Genomic DNA, 16,225 nt, shown 5'->3' on the forward strand with positions numbered 1-16,225 from the left:
TTGATAAAAAAGCCAGAGAAAAAACTAGGTAGTTCTCCTTTGTATTCAGGAATGGTAATTTGTAAATGTACCTGTCTAGGGCGTTGTGGTGACCATTGGTGCACATCCTGTCCACCATTTTGAGTGTCAAAAATACACACAAAAGGATCGTACACGTATTAACGCACCTCCGAACAATGCGCGTCTACCATTTCTGCGTTTTTGGGGAGTCCATTCCTTTTGTACACATTTTGACACACAAAGTGGTGGACAGGAGACGTGAGTGTATGTGCACTGCGCATTGTGAATAGGATCATTTTCATTGTATAAAATTCAACTTTCATTTTTGAATTTTTAAAATATTTGGATATAATGTTGTAACTTGTTGTCATTCGTATTTGGTTGAGGAGATTGTTGCCTGTTGTATTTTGTAGTACTACTGTATAACATGCCATTGAAAGTTTTGAATAATACGTGTGTGTGTGTATGTGTATTGACTTACATGTATGGATCTCTATAACTTAATGATTGTGCAGATGTTTTTATTCAGGTATAGACCATGTGAACATTGTTTACAACAAATGTGACCTTGTTTATATTCTTTCAGTATTCTGGCAGGCACAATACTACACATGTCCTATGTGAAAGTTGACATTTTGTGTCATAATTTCCACACAAAACCAAGAGTTATGAAAGTAAAAGCTGGACAAGTTTTGAGATGTGCCCACTTTCATCATATCAAAAGTTGATAGGAATTAGACAGTGCAATCTTCATAAAATGTAAGAGTTTATGATTTCTTCCATTAGGCTGTGTACAAATCCTGCCTGCAGGAAGTCCAGGCTCTGTGGCTCTTTGTAAACATGTGATGTCACAGGTCACATCGTCTATATATCCTGTCTTGTCAAAGCTTGAATAAGGAGTAATGCCTATTCAAGTTTTTCATTGTTTTAGCTCATTCAACTGAAACCAGTGATTAATGCTTTGAGTTTTATCTTTCCGTATGAACCTACATGTAAGAAGCAATGTTTGACTTAAGTTTCAAGTCAGTACATCATTGCAATAAGGAGTTATGACCATTTAATGTTTTCATTGTTTTAGCTCATTCAACTGAAACCAGTGATTAATGCTTTGAGTTTTATCTTTCCGTATGAACCTACATGTAAGAAGCAATGTTTGACTTAAGTTTCAAGTCAGTACATCATTGCAATAAGGAGTTATGACCATTTAATGTTTTCATTGTTTTAGCTCATTCAACTGAAACCAGTGATTAATGCTTTGAGTTTTATCTTTCCGTATGAACCTACATGTAAGAAGCAATGTTTGACTTAAGTTTCAAGTCAGTACATCATTGCAATAAGGAGTTATGACCATTTAATGTTTTCATTGTTTTAGCTCATTCAACTGAAACCAGTGATTAATTCTTTGAGTTTTATCTTTTCGTACGAACCTACATGTAAGAAGCAATGTTTGACTTAAGTTTCAAGTCAGTACATCATTGCAATAAGGAGTTATGACTATTTAATGTTTTCATTGTTTCAGCTCATTCAACTGGAACCAGTGATTAATTCTTTGAGTTTTATCTTTCCGTATGAACCTACATGTAAGAAGCAATGTTTGACTTAAGTTTCAAGTAAGTACATCATTGCAATAAGGAGTTATGACTATTTAATGTTTTCATTGTTTCAGCTCATTCAACTGGAACCAGTGATTCACTCTTTGAGTTTTACATGTATCTTTAGATTTATATCTATATGTAAGAAGCATTATTTGATTAAAGTTTCAAGTCAGTACATCATTGAACTCAGGAGTTATGACCATTTAATGTTTTTCATTAAAGGCAGCAGACACTATTGGTTAATTACTCAAAATAATTATCATCAAAAAACCTTAATTGGTGACGAGTAATGGAGAGAGGTTGATGGTATAAAACATTGTGAGAAACGGCTCCCTCTAAAGTGACATAGTTTTCGAGAAAGAAGTAATTTTCCACGAATTTGATTTCGAGACCTCAAGTTTAGAACTTGAGGTCTCGAAATCAAGCATCTGAACCCACACAACTTCGTGTGACAAGGGTTGAGCTCAAATTTTCACAGGTTTGTTATTTTATGCATATGTTGAGATACACCAAGTGTGAAGACTAGTCTTTGACAATTACCAATAGTGTCCACTGTCTTTAAACTGAAACCAGTGATTAATTCTTAAGTTTATTATTTTATATGCATCTCTTTGTCAAATGAAATGTTTGATTAAAGTTTCAAGTCAGTACATCATTGCAATCAGGAGTTATGTCCATTTAAGGTTTTCATTGTTTTAGCTCGTTCAACTGCAACCAGAGACAGAGGGTTTGGTTTTTGTTTAAACAAATTAATTCAAAACTTTTTCAATTTAAGATTTCAGTTTGAGGTTTTTCTTTTAAAACAAGATGTCAATGATCGAGCCTGAAAAAACCCAATTTCTTTTATTCCCAAAAACTCCAACATAATTTGAAAACGAAGCTGAAAACTACCAAAAATTACTGGCAATTATATAAAACAATCTCACTTGGGCTTGAACATACAAAAAAAAAAAAATCAACTCAAAGACTTAAACTTAAACCAAAAACTTTAACATTTCCACTGAATGCGGATGGACGGACGGACGGGTGCCGGATGGAAATTGGTATTACATAGGCTAGCACTGCTCTGCAGCTGAAAAAGACTGAAAAGTGTTTGTTGCGTCCTTTTTGGACGATCTTATTTCCTAATTTCTACCCTTGATAATCAGTTTTTCATCAACAACCATTTGTATTGGTTCGTGATTTGAGGATCAGTTGTATAAAGAACTTTTGCAATGAAAGGTTCAAGATTTAATGATCGGTCAGTGTACATTTGGGAAAAAATATGCCGCGGGAGCAATGTGTACAAGGTTGTTATATAGCATAGGATATAACCAGAATGAGGTTGAGATCAGACCCCACAGGCAGCGCAACAAAAACAACAACAACAACAACAACAACAACAACAACAACAACAACAACAACAACAACAACAACAACAACAACAACAACAACAACAACAACAACAACAACAACAACAACAACAACAACAACAACAACAACAACAACAACAACAACAACAACAACAACACCTACCATTTCCAGTTTGTTTTGTTTTTCCAATTGCTGTTCTCTTTGGAGAATATCAATGGTGTTTCTGAAAAAGAAATATTTCAAAACGTTAATGACATTCACCAAACTCCAGATTCTTCACTCAGACGTTCCTTCCATCTTGCCATCCACTAAAGAGGAGGTGCCGCACACCAACCCATCTTAACATATATATAATACAAATAATAATATATAGCACTTTATACACCGAAGGGCATCTCAAAGCGCTTCCAATATTATTACCCCTTGGCACTGGTCCATTATTTCATTAAACCATGTTTGGAACAGGAGAAGAGTGAGCGGAGACTCATACTAATATTAATCAGTAGTTGTAGCCTATCATCTGTTTGCCTTATTTCTGTTTGCAGGGTCGTGGTCGGTCTTTTATCGCACAGCCACAACCTTGCCGGTTTTAAAAAAACAATCAAAACCTTGTACCACTCTTTCATTCCAATTCATCAATGCCCTTTTTTCAACAAAAAAATGTAAAAATGTTTTGGAAAAGCTATCATAAACTTGTTGTAAAATGTTCAGTTCTTGTCACAATCTCATGCTCCGTTTCTCAAAGCATCAAAATATATGCAATTCTCAACCATTGTGCATACGCGCACTAATGGTTGTACAGTGATTATCGGGCAGCGTAAAGCTTGCATGCCACACAAATGTTTAAAGACTTCTAGACGTGTTTATATCACAGGTTTAAACACCCTCGCGTGACGTGCTCTCCACCAATAGGAATAGCGAAACTGTCTTGGGTATTTATGAATGTTCTTTAACAATGCATTGATTTGGCATTATGATTGTTAGTACTTACTTGGCTTTTGTTAAGAGTTTATTCTTATTCTCTAATTCATCTCTGAGGGATTGCATGAAACCAGAATCAGGCTGATCACTTTCCAACTCTCTCAAGGCGGCTACAAAGAAAACCAACAATAACAGAAAATAAAAACTCTTTGTTTCATTCATTACAAAGCAGAAAGACACTAACAACAAAGTGATACCATTAACGTATTCAAGAACTACAAATGTATCAATAATCAGGGAATCTTAACTACTTCACGTTGGATGACATGAATACACAACAAATTTGTCCACAATAGTTTGCAGCAGACGTTTTTTAATGCCCCAAAACAACTTTGGAGCGCCCTCTAGTTTTTGTAGTCAGCTTATCAGCTAAAATGTATATTCACCCAGACCAGACATACCATTGTTAAACGAGTACAGGCGAATGCACTACATTATTCAGTGTTCCATGCACAATAGGTAGAACAAATTTCCCAAATGTTTTACAATGTTTATGTCAGCAAACTCACATGCAGCGATACCCTCATTGCATGTTTAAGCCTCATGAACTTTTGATCAGATAAAAAAAGATGGTTTAGAAAACTGCTCACTCCCAAACCGTGAGTAACAACCCAAGTTCATCATAGGTGAACACGGGTCTGCTTTTAATGGGTGATTCCCGTAAGGACTTTGACAATGATATACTGGAAGGAAAATGATCACTTCATTAGCTCAAAATACTTCCAAAAAATAATATCTCGCAGAGGAATGTAAAATATTTTTTAACATTGATCCAAAGTGGTTAATACAGTGCTGAGAAACCTCTGAGAAAATTCTTGAACACATCATCTGACGATTCTTTTTTGCAAACATTTACATTGTATATGTACATAATAATAATAATAATAATAATACATATCCACCCTGCTGGGTGTTCAAGGCGCAGTAAAACCAAAAACAAACAAAAAAGAAAACCAGACACAACAAAATTGGTCCTTTTTGAGAGGAGATTTGAATTTTGTGGTACAGAGACAAGATCTAAGATTAACTGGTAGACAGTTCCAGATGAGTGGCACAGCTGAAGCAAAAGACCTGTTCACCCCATGAGTGTCGAGACTTGGTTTCAATGAAGAGAAGCATGGAACTTAATAAAAGATTCCTGGATGGAGTGTAAACTTGAAACAGACAACAAATTTATCACCCTTTTTGTCTGACCTTCTTTATCATGCAGTGCTTTCTTGAGAGTGCTATTCTTGTCTTTAAGATTGGCTAACTCAGCCATGATTGTAGGACTTGGTGACTGATGATTGCTGGATTGCTGAACCTCTCGGAATAAGCGATCCTTTTCTCGTCCACTCTCTATCAGTTTCTAGAATGTCAATAAGAAACAAATATTTTAAGCTACAAAAAAGATTGTTTCTGTGCACATACATGTTATTTCTGGTAATGAAACCAAGTACATGTACAATGTATGCCTCAAAAAGTGAACTTAGTCACTGTAGCTTGCAAACCCGAGGAAAGCTTTAAAAAATGGTGCTTGCAATGAACCAGAAATACTGGGGTTAACCCCTACTTTGGGTTCTACATGCACTACCAATGCTAGAACACAGGACCTACAGCTTAATGTGCCCTCTAAAGGGCAAAGCAATTATGATAGAAGTATCTTGCTCAAGGACACAAGTGCTATCACCGGGACTCGAACCCACATTCCGCTGATCAGAAACACAAGCCTCTTAACTGATCGGCCATGACACGCCCTATGGTCAAATTCTTCCAAAGTGACTTGAAATCAAAATGGAGGTAGAGGAAAACAACCATTATTTACACGCCAGCAGAACAAATCATGATCTAAGTTTGAACTTACTCTGTGCAATAATTACTTAAAAGTTTTGTTTGAGAAAAAAGTTCCCCGGTCATACACATGCCATAAATAAGTCTGTGCATAGAAAGCTTTTTAAAATGACGTGCATCTAGAATTAGGAGTCAGCACTCAGGTCGATGTATATTAAAGGCAGTGAACACTATTGGTAATAACTCACAAAATGTTTTTGCATAAAAGCTTAAATACTGGTCTTTGACAATGACCAAACTGCGCAGTGACTTTAAATAGCTCTGGGTATATTAATGTCATATGCAATGTAGAAAGATTGCTTTTACAATTGCTCAAATGTGGTAGAAGTACCTCAATTGTCTTGTCTTTGTCAGCCATTGCAGTTCTCATCTTATTCAGTAAGATAGCTTGTTCTTGTTCAGCTCTACACAAAGTATCTTCGGCAGCCTGGAGGAGAACATTATAATAACAATCAATAATTGGAAACTATTCAGTATACAATTATGAATTAGAAAGAATAAAAAATTGTGACTACATGTACATTGTAGCTCAAGTACAGTGCAGTAAGTCAAGTTTATTACAAAGTGGAATGTTTACGGCTTAATTGTTTCTTGATATGTTTTGTAGTTTGTTGTTTGTTGATCGTGTTTTTTATTCTTTTTAAAGTGCTTGCACTTAACAAAAAAACAAAAACAATTCAGTGTTCGAATAGCACTACCGTCAGATTATTGGGTTATTGATATTTCCACCAAACAAATAAATTTTGATTTCAGACAGGCGAATGTAACATAACATTTACATTAGGTTTTGGCTTGTGACAAGATCGACATATGAAACCAAGGCGCTCCATAAGTCCATCTTTTAACTTCTAGCGCGTCCAGTTGCTCAAAACTGTTTCAGACGTCAAAGTTGCTATGTAATTAATTCATAATTTGGTTTTCCGGGCGCTCTGGAACGCCTGTCTGAAGTGGGTGTTAGAAATGTTCAAACACACCCTAAATTGGCACGGTGCATTTTACACTTGTCATGTACCCTCTGCAGGGGCAAGATCTAGACTATTATGCCTTCAAGACTCTGACCAACGCATGTAAACCTTAAAGGCACTGGACACTATTGGTTATTACTGGCTAGTAACTATTAGCATAAAAACTTACTTGGTAACAAGCAATGGAGAGGTGTTGATAGTATAAAACATTGTGAGAAACGTTTCCTTCTGAAGTAACGTAGTTTGTGAGAAAGAAGTATTTTTCCACTAAAATATTTGAATTTGATTTTGAGACCTCAGAATTAGATTTTGAGGTCCTGAAATCAAGCATCTGATTGTACATAACTTCGTGTGACAAGGGTGTTTTTTTCCCCATTATTATCTCGCAACTTCAACCACCAATTGAGTTCAAATTTTCACAGGTTTGCTATTTTATGCATAATGTTGAGATACACCAAGTGAGAAGACTGGTATTTGAGAATTACCAATAGTGTCCAATGTCTTTAAACAATGGGATACTTTTGGACGGTCCTTTTTCACAGTTCTCGCCAGTAGTGCCCATGCAGGACCTACGTGCACAATACTGACCATGTACACACATGCTCAGAGCTGGAAAAAAAGGACTTATGTCTGCTGCCGCCAGCATCTCCAAAGTCTCCCATTGATTGAGATTTAGTTTGATATCTAAGCTACTTGCCTGTATGCTGTACTCCTTGTCATTCAGCTCTCTCTGTAACTCCTTAATTACATTATTCTTATTGGCTGTCAGTCGATTCTGTCTGTCATGAAGCTCCTATCAAAAATAAAATGAATAAACGTCAACAAAACAGGCACTGATGCATAGAACAGGGCCCAATGTACAGATCAAGCACGGATGCTACACCAACAATAGAATACGTATTGCAATAGGCCTAGATTTTGCACAGACAAGTTGTTGACCAGACTAGAAATCACTAATATCTGCTATACCTTCATGTACATGTAGGTTTACATGTACCTATTTAGGCAGACACTCCATACATGTATTTTGTACCATTGACCACTCTGCAACATGCAGACACTTTATTCATATCTAACATGTCTAACAATGCTACATTACTAGGTACAATATACCAACGTGCCTATTAACTTGGTCCTGTTTCATAGAGCTACTTATAAGCACAACTAGCTCAGCACAAAACATTTTAGCAAACCAAAGTAAAGGTTACCAGCCAAAGTACCATGTCACGTGACTTGTTTCCTGCTTATGTTTGCTGAGCAGAAAGTTGTTAAGCAATTTTTTATGCTGACACAACTCTATGCAATTAGGCCCCTACTCAGTTTTGTTGATAAACAAAGACAAAACAACTGCCATTAATATTTAACAATATGCAAATGAGCTAATTACCTAAAACACCTGCCATGAATATTTAACAATATGCAAATGAGCTAATTACCTTGATTTGGTTATCCTTATCTTTGATTGTATCAAGCAGATCCTGAGTCGCCTTCTCATTGGCTGCTGCTGCCTCAGACCGTTCTGCTAACACCTCCTAAAAAGTAACAAGTTTGAAGCAATAATATAGTAAAGGTTTGCGGTATACACCATGTAATGATAATCTCTAAATGAGTCGGGGTGGTTCTAGGAAGGTAAGGATCATTTTATTTGCAACCATAAACGGGTTGGATTTGTTATAAAGTATTAAAAGTTACAAATTGCATCACATAAACTTTAAAACCAATAATTAATCTATATTTACAAAGTTGTAACTGAGGTTAAAAAAGAAAATGTTGTTTTCCTCCAGAAGACGATCAGAGCATACTGATCGAGTTGAAACCAACGGTTCTTTTCAGAACCACTCCTACTCATGTAGAGATTAATGTATCATTACATGGTGTAACCGCAAACCTTTACTTATCGTATTTCCACCAAATCCTACTTAAGTTTGAAACACATGCACAACATTGGTAATTGTCAAAGACCAGAATCTTACAAGGTGCTACAATGTAAATATACTAATTGGTCTCATAATTAAACATAGAGAAGAGACCAAAAATGCACATTTGACCTACTTCCATTCAATAAAAAAGGTCAAAGTAAAGGTCATGACTTGAATTGACATTTTCTAATATTTCCCTTCTTAACATAGTATCAATGTTTCTAAAACAAAACAACAGTTCTGCTTCGTATTGTTTGAAATCAGACACTTTTACAGAACAGAATTGTTTCAACAAAGTAACAACAAAACCATGTCTGGGCACGTGGTGATAATCACACAGAAATAAATGCTGTCCAAACAGAAGGTACATGTAAAATGAGCGGGACAATATTCGTAATTACTCAAAATAATTAATATGAAAACTTACTTGGTAACGAGCAATGGAGAGCTGTTGATAGTAAAAACTTTGTGATAAACGGCTCCCTCTTTTTTGAGAAAGAGGCAATTTCTCAATCAAATACTAAAAGACTTCAGGGCTGTAGCACACAAAGTTAAGCAGCAAGGGTGTTTTTTCCAGATTTCATTATTCTCTTGCATCTTCGATGACCAATTGGGTCCAAATGTTCCACAGGTTTGTTATTTTATGCATATGTTAGGATACATCACGTGAGAACACTGGCCTTTGACAATTACCAAAGTGTTTCCAGTGCCTTAGAGTCACCTACATGTACATGTATCATGTGTGATGAAACGCTACTTATAAACTGTTACCATTACTTACCTCTAATATATGATCTTTATCCTTAAGCCTCGTCTTAAGTTGATGGATGAATTCATCTCTTTCTTTAGTAGCGTCTCCATCTGCTTGTCTCTTGGTATCTTGTAGATCATTTAATGTCTTCTCCTTACTCTCCAAAGATCTCTGCAGCTTCTTTATAATGCTATCTTTCTCAGCCAAAGAACGACGCTGATTCTCATCAGAATCCTAATAATAATAATAATAACAATAATAATAATATTTAAGTCTTCTAAAGCGCATGTATCTACCAAACAAGGTATTCAAGGCACCGAGTATAGACAAACCTTCAGAAAGATAGCGTTGCAATGATGAATTCTGAGAGAAGCTTATGGTTAAGTGTCTTGCTCAAGGACACAAGAGTCACACCGGGATTCGAGCCCACACACCGATGACTTAACCACCAGAACTTGAGTAAGATACTCTTATTCGCTCGGCCACGACACTCCAAAGATCTGAAAGCTCACTCCACACCATCATTCACGAGCTACCAGCAAGGTACTCAAGACGTATATTACAGAAATATAGCTTATTAAAGTTATGAATTCTGAGACCCAATTATGTAGCACCTTATAAGGGTATACAAGGTCCTACGGCGCATTCAGCAGACACAGCCAGGCACACCTTATTGGATTGAGTCTGTGACAGTAATTGTCAGTGTCAGAGGTCGGGGCTAACTTTCATGAAGCGGTTAAGCAGACAATTCTGCTCAGCAAATTTCTTGGTTAAGCAAGAAATGAACGAGGTACCAGTCGCAGCAATGGTAACTGTATGGTGTCCTAGCTGGTTATCTATTTTTGCTAAGCAAAAGTTTTTTGTGCTAAGCAAGTTTTTGTGCTTACAGGCACGATTGGATTGTCATACATGTATGATTGCTTACCTTATTGGACTGAGTCTGTGAAGACAGCGACTCATCTAATTGCCTTGTCTTAGCTTCACGCTCCTTCAAATCACTCTGTAGTTGCTACAAACAGTAAGACAACAAAGAAATCAATGAACAAAGCAAACACATATACATCACGCTTAATGCAAGAAGAAGTTGGAAAGACATAATATGCAAAAGATACACACCATTGTATTGTCTACATCCTGTGTTTTTTTTTCTTCTTATAGTTACTATGGGAATAAAAGAGTGGTCTTAAGTGGCGGTTTAAAACCTGAAGGGTTGGGGTCATGTAATAAACGACAGAGCCATATTATTATTATTATTATCATTATTATTATAAGATGACAACATAGTGATTCATTACATTGATCTTATCTTCATTATTCAGGACGGTGCTCTGAGCTCGTTCTAGATCTCTGTCACGATCTCGTAAGGCTGTTCTTAACTGCCGTACTTCAGCCTCTTTGACATCTACTGCTCTCAGCTTATCTTCAAGTGCTTCCTGTAGGATCATTAAAAGCAGGAAACTACTGTAGTCAATCAATATCAGGCCAATTGCCCTAATTAACAATCAAATATGATCAATCTGTTTTCAATAATGTTAAAGATTTCTATTTGAAACAGTAAACAACTCAAATAAGCTCATTTGAAAGATAGTTTCACTTTCCAGCACAAGTAAACGTCATCAAGCAGTCAGGAATTTAAAGTTAACATCAATAAGAGATTGGGTCAAGATTATTTATAAAGATTGTAAGTAAAATTACCTCCACAGCTTTATCTCTCTGTTTGAGTCGTTCTCTCAATGTCTGAATCAATGCACTGTTACCTCCATTATCATCCTACAAATAAAACAAAACAAATCATTAGTTCACTGCACAATGTATTGCTTCATACCATTTTGGGTGAAAATCTTCATGTTTATGATGTTTGGGAGCATTTTTAAATTGTGTTCAACATTTGTTTTCCATTGTGAACAAAGTAGGACATAAATGTTATTGACTGCTAGAATCAGATCTAGTCTATCAGATGAAATCTATCAGATCTCTTGTATCAGATCTAGTCTATCAGATGAAATCTATCAGATCTCTTGTATCAGATCTAGTCTATTAGATCTAGTCTATCAGATGAAATCTATCAGATCTCTTGTATCAGATCTAGTCTATTAGATCTAGTCTATTAGATCTAGTCTATTAGATTTAGTCTATCAGATGAAATCTATCAGATCTCTTGTATCAGATCTAGTCTATTAGATCTAGTCTATTAGATCTAGTCTATCAGATGAAATCTATCAGATCTCTTGTATCAGATCTAGTCTATTAGATCTAGTCTATTAGATCTAGTCTATCAGATGAAATCTATCAGATCTCTTGTATCAGATCTAGTCTATCAGATGAAATCTATCAGATCTCTTGTATCAGATCTAGTCTATCAGATGAAATCTATCAGATCTCTTGTATCAGATCTAGTCTATTAGATCTAGTCTATCAGATGAAATCTATCAGATCTCTTGTATCAGATCAAGTCTATTAGATCTAGTCTATTAGATCTAGTCTATTAGATCTAGTCTATCAGATGAAATCTATCAGATCTCTTGTATCAGATCTAGTCTATTAGATCTAGTCTATTAGATCTAGTCTATCAGATGAAATCTATCAGATCTCTTGTATCAGATCTAGTCTATCAGATGAAATCTATCAGATCTCTTGTATCAGATCTAGTCTATCAGATGAAATCTATCAGATCTCTTGTATCAGATCTAGTCTATTAGATCTAGTCTATTAGATCTTATCTATTAGATCTAGTCTATTAGATCTAGTCTATTAGATCTAGTCTATGAGATCTAGTCTATCAGATATAGTCTATTAGATCTAGTCTATTAGATCTAGTCTATTAGATCTAGTATATCAGATCTAGTCTATTAGATCTAGTCTATTAGATCTAGTCTATTAGATCTAGTCTATTAGATCTAGTCTATTAGGTCTAGTCTATTAGATCTAGTATATCAGATCTAGTCTATAAGATCTAGTATATCAGATCTAGTCTATTAGATCTAGTCTATTAGATCTAGTCTATTAGATCTTATCTATTAGATCTAGTCTATCAGATCTTGTCTATTAGATCTAGTCTATTAGATCTAGTCTATTGATCTAGTCGATTAGATCTAGTCTATTAGATCTAGTCTATTAGATCTAGTCTATTAGATTTAGTCTATAATAGATCTAGTCTATTAGATCTAGTCTATTAGATCTTATCTATTAGATCTAGTCTATTGATCTAGTCTATTGACCTAGTCTATCAGATCTAGTTTATCAGATCTAGTCTATCAGATCTAGTCCACCATGCTTAGTCTATTGGATCTGGTCCATCATATGTTTTATTCAACTTGCCTTGTGTATTGAAGCCATGTGGACTAATCCACAATTTATACTCAGCTAATAGATATCAATGCTTTATTCATTACTCAGTGTTTATAGTATCAGTATGACAAACAACAAAGTTGAGATACATGTACAATGGAGTATTTTCCTGCGAGATACAGTGTTTTTGCAAAACCAAGACACCAACATTTTTCCCCGAAGAATTTTGAGTGAGATTACGTTTTTACAAAATCGAGATAAAACTTTTTGCCTGGAGCTTTTTTGTGTGAGATACAATATTTTTTTGCAAAATCAAGATTTGTTTTTACATTGACAGCACAAAATGATCACTTAAACTATGGATTGCACATAGCGTCCTTGACCGCCATGTTTGATGATAAACGATAGAAAAGTGCATGCGTGTACGCGCTGAGCACAACTCTCAGCCAATGATAGCCTTTCATGCGTGCACCTTTCATCAAAGATGGTGGTCAATGATGTTAAGTGCAATCCATCTACATATTACATATACATGTAGTCAACGATTTGCACAAGATCTTACTGTATCTACCTACATGTACATGTATGGGAGTGGTTAGTCACAGCATAAAGGTTACTCTATAATACAATGTTGAAAAAAGTTGCACAAACTCACAAAGCTAAAATAAATGTAAACACACACATGAATGTACATTGAAGTTACAGATAAATGCACTTACATGTGTTGGTTTGTTAGCATCACGGGCAAGTTCCATGTACTCCTGCCAAATGCAGATATCATTAGGTTAATAGTTAGCATCATGCAAACATGCTTAGCAAGAATTGCTCCAGCTAAGTATTCAAGTCAGCAAGATACAGAGCTGCCAACATTTGCATCTTGCAATCAGTGAGATTTTGTACGAAATCACAGAGATATTTAGAATTACATTTAAAGGCAGTGGACACTATTGGTAATTACTCAAAATAATTATTAGCGTAAACCCTTTCTTGGTGGCGAGTAATGGGGAGAGGTTGAAGGAATAAAACATTGTGAGAAACGGCTCCCTCTGAAGTGCCATAGTTTTCGAGAAAGAAGTAATTTTCCACAAATTTGATTTAGAGACCTCAAGTTTAGAACTTGAGGTCTCGATATCAACCATCTAAACGCACACAACTTCGCGTGACAAGGGTATTTTTTCTTTCATTATTATCTCACAAGTTCGATGACCGATTGAGCTCAAATTTTCACAGGTTTGTTATTTTATGCATATGTTGGGATACACCAACTGTGAAGGCTAGTCTTTGACAATTACCAATAGTGTCCAGGGTCTTTAACATAATAGGGAGACAGTTTCCATAATCAGGAAGATTTTCAAGTTTGTCCATCGGCACATGGTAAAATTGGTTATTATTATGAATTGACACGGAATGACCCGTTTGTTCATCGGCACATGGTAAGATTGGTTAATTTTCAGAATCAGGGAGAGTTGGCAGCCCTGAAGGTATTGCAGAGAAAATCATTTGCAGAGATGCTTTGATTTGCGTAGCCTTTCTGCTTGATCACGATTCAATAAATTAGGGAATCAATGTGTGGTGAAGAGGTTTTCAACTAGTGGTTAAATCCCAACGAGGCCTGGTTCTTGATAATTTTACCGAGACGAAGTCGAGGTAAATTATCAAGAACCAGGCCTCGGCGGGTTTAAACCACTAGTTGAACACACTTTGATTCCCTTTCATAAATACCTTTTCGGTCAAAAACATCAAAACTTTTTGGTAAAAAAGTAAAATAAATGCAAAAATTATAATTGTTTGATGATTTCTTTCAACACAACACCCTTCCAGCTAAGAAATTTGAAAGCCCTCTGCCGCCCTCGGGTTATCAACTCCTTATAAGGGAATGCTGTGTGCGTCGTGCATATCGCGTGATGTGGCACAACTGTTTCAGCCGTTGCTCTCGACCAATAGGAAAGAAGAAACTGTCTTGTAAGAACAGGTGCAAGCTCGCGTATCACGCCCATGTTTCAACACTTTTTACTGGTCATAAACAAAGGTTTATACACACCCACGTGACGCGCTCTCTACCAATAGGAATAGCGAAACTGTCCGAGGTTTTTATGAATATGATTTTTAAAATGGTAGAACAATATGGCGATTTGAAGGAGAATCTTATTTAAAATCATAAGTATGTATCCAACCAAATCTAAAGTTAGCTCTAACAACTGCATTGGTAAAAATTGTTATGATTAATAATCTGGTTTTTCAGGCACAGCTTCATATACTCAATGTGAACAGGAGAGGTTGAAGAAAAGTCAAATCATAGAAACTTTACTTCTTATGGGAGCTGGTTATATTAGACAGCAAGCATGGAGTGTAAAAATCATATTGGACAAATTATATCGCATTCATCGTAACGGAGAGTTAGTAATGGGTTAAAAGATTAGCTAAGCCATTTGTTGCAGGTGAATTAAATTTGTTGGTGATTTTACTTGCTGGATTAAATATTTTCTATCAACAATTTTAGGAGTGTCATCTCTTCATGTTTAAGAGAAGTCTACATTAATGCCTACATTTTGTGTATGACCTGCTTGCTCCCCTTCAACAGCGTATACATACATTAAATCATGCATCAGATAAGGTTTTTCAGTCAAAACAATCATCACGTTGATCATACATGTATGTTATGATTCTATAACAGACCATTCTACACTCAGGAATAGGTCAAGACATCTCCAACAAATTCATTTCCAACTTCATTGCAAAAAAGAATTTGCACTTGAACAATACACTGATGCCATAGCTCTAAACCCTGCACAACAGTCCTACAGCAGTTCACTTGAACATATTAATTTTGTGCTCAAATATTTCATTTGTATAATCCATCCCCATATCAACGCTAATAAACAGGTAAAATATTAGTTGTCTGAGAAACTTCACCCCAATGCCTTTGTTCACAAATCCTTTGGGTATACACTGGAAACTACAGTAAGCTTTCCAATGTACACATTGGCCAGGTATAGTTTTAGACATTCTGGGATTTAATACCATTGGTACTGATGTATGAGGTAACCAACCAGCCATTATACAATACCCTTTAAGCTCAGACCCCTAAAGCAAATTACCACAACTGCAAACCCAAGCCCAATTGCCAAACACCTTTAAAAAATGTACATAAGCTGCCACCATTTTGACTGCTGCATTGTGTATTTCGTGTGAGGCAAGGTGCAATTTCTTTTTAAAGAGTACCAATTGATCAGTCAACACCACCAACTCCTTGACTACATCCTACTCGAACCTGGCCCAACTTCATAAAGCCTGTAAGCACATTTTGCTAAGCAAAAATAGGTTTCCAGCCAGAACACCAAACAGTTACCATTGCTGCGACTGGTACCTCAGTCATATCTTGCTCAGCACAGAAGAAATTTACTTAGCAGAAACTGGTTACCAGCCAAAAGTCTATAACATTAACATTGTTGCGACTGGTGCCCAACCCTATTTTTGCTTAGCATAGAAATTTGCTAAGCAGAATTTTCTGCTTATCTTAATGAAACTGGGCTCTGATTGCAT

The 16,225-nt window shown here is 35.9% G+C and overlaps 1 protein-coding gene across 2 annotated transcripts in view; it reads right to left on the minus strand.

Moving 5' to 3' along the window:
- LOC139947862 (uncharacterized) overlaps positions 1-16,225 on the minus strand; it is a 71,262-nt gene that overhangs the window by 29,944 nt on the left and 25,093 nt on the right. Inside the window, exons 18-28 of one of the 2 annotated variants that reach the window (XM_071945682.1) lie at positions 13,402-13,443; positions 11,090-11,164; positions 10,690-10,827; positions 10,320-10,403; positions 9,425-9,628; positions 8,161-8,256; positions 7,422-7,517; positions 6,091-6,186; positions 5,124-5,277; positions 3,940-4,039; positions 3,111-3,171 (exon numbers count right to left, since the gene is read on the minus strand). In XM_071945682.1, the coding sequence (XP_071801783.1) occupies positions 3,111-3,171; positions 3,940-4,039; positions 5,124-5,277; positions 6,091-6,186; positions 7,422-7,517; positions 8,161-8,256; positions 9,425-9,628; positions 10,320-10,403; positions 10,690-10,827; positions 11,090-11,164; positions 13,402-13,443 (1,146 nt within the window). The remainder of the gene's footprint in view (positions 1-3,110; positions 3,172-3,939; positions 4,040-5,123; positions 5,278-6,090; positions 6,187-7,421; positions 7,518-8,160; positions 8,257-9,424; positions 9,629-10,319; positions 10,404-10,689; positions 10,828-11,089; positions 11,165-13,401; positions 13,444-16,225) is intronic. The other variant, XM_071945684.1, reaches the window with a different exon arrangement.

This window comes from Asterias amurensis, chromosome 15 (assembly GCF_032118995.1).
Source record: "Asterias amurensis chromosome 15, ASM3211899v1".
Taxonomy (NCBI): domain Eukaryota; kingdom Metazoa; phylum Echinodermata; class Asteroidea; order Forcipulatida; family Asteriidae; genus Asterias; species Asterias amurensis.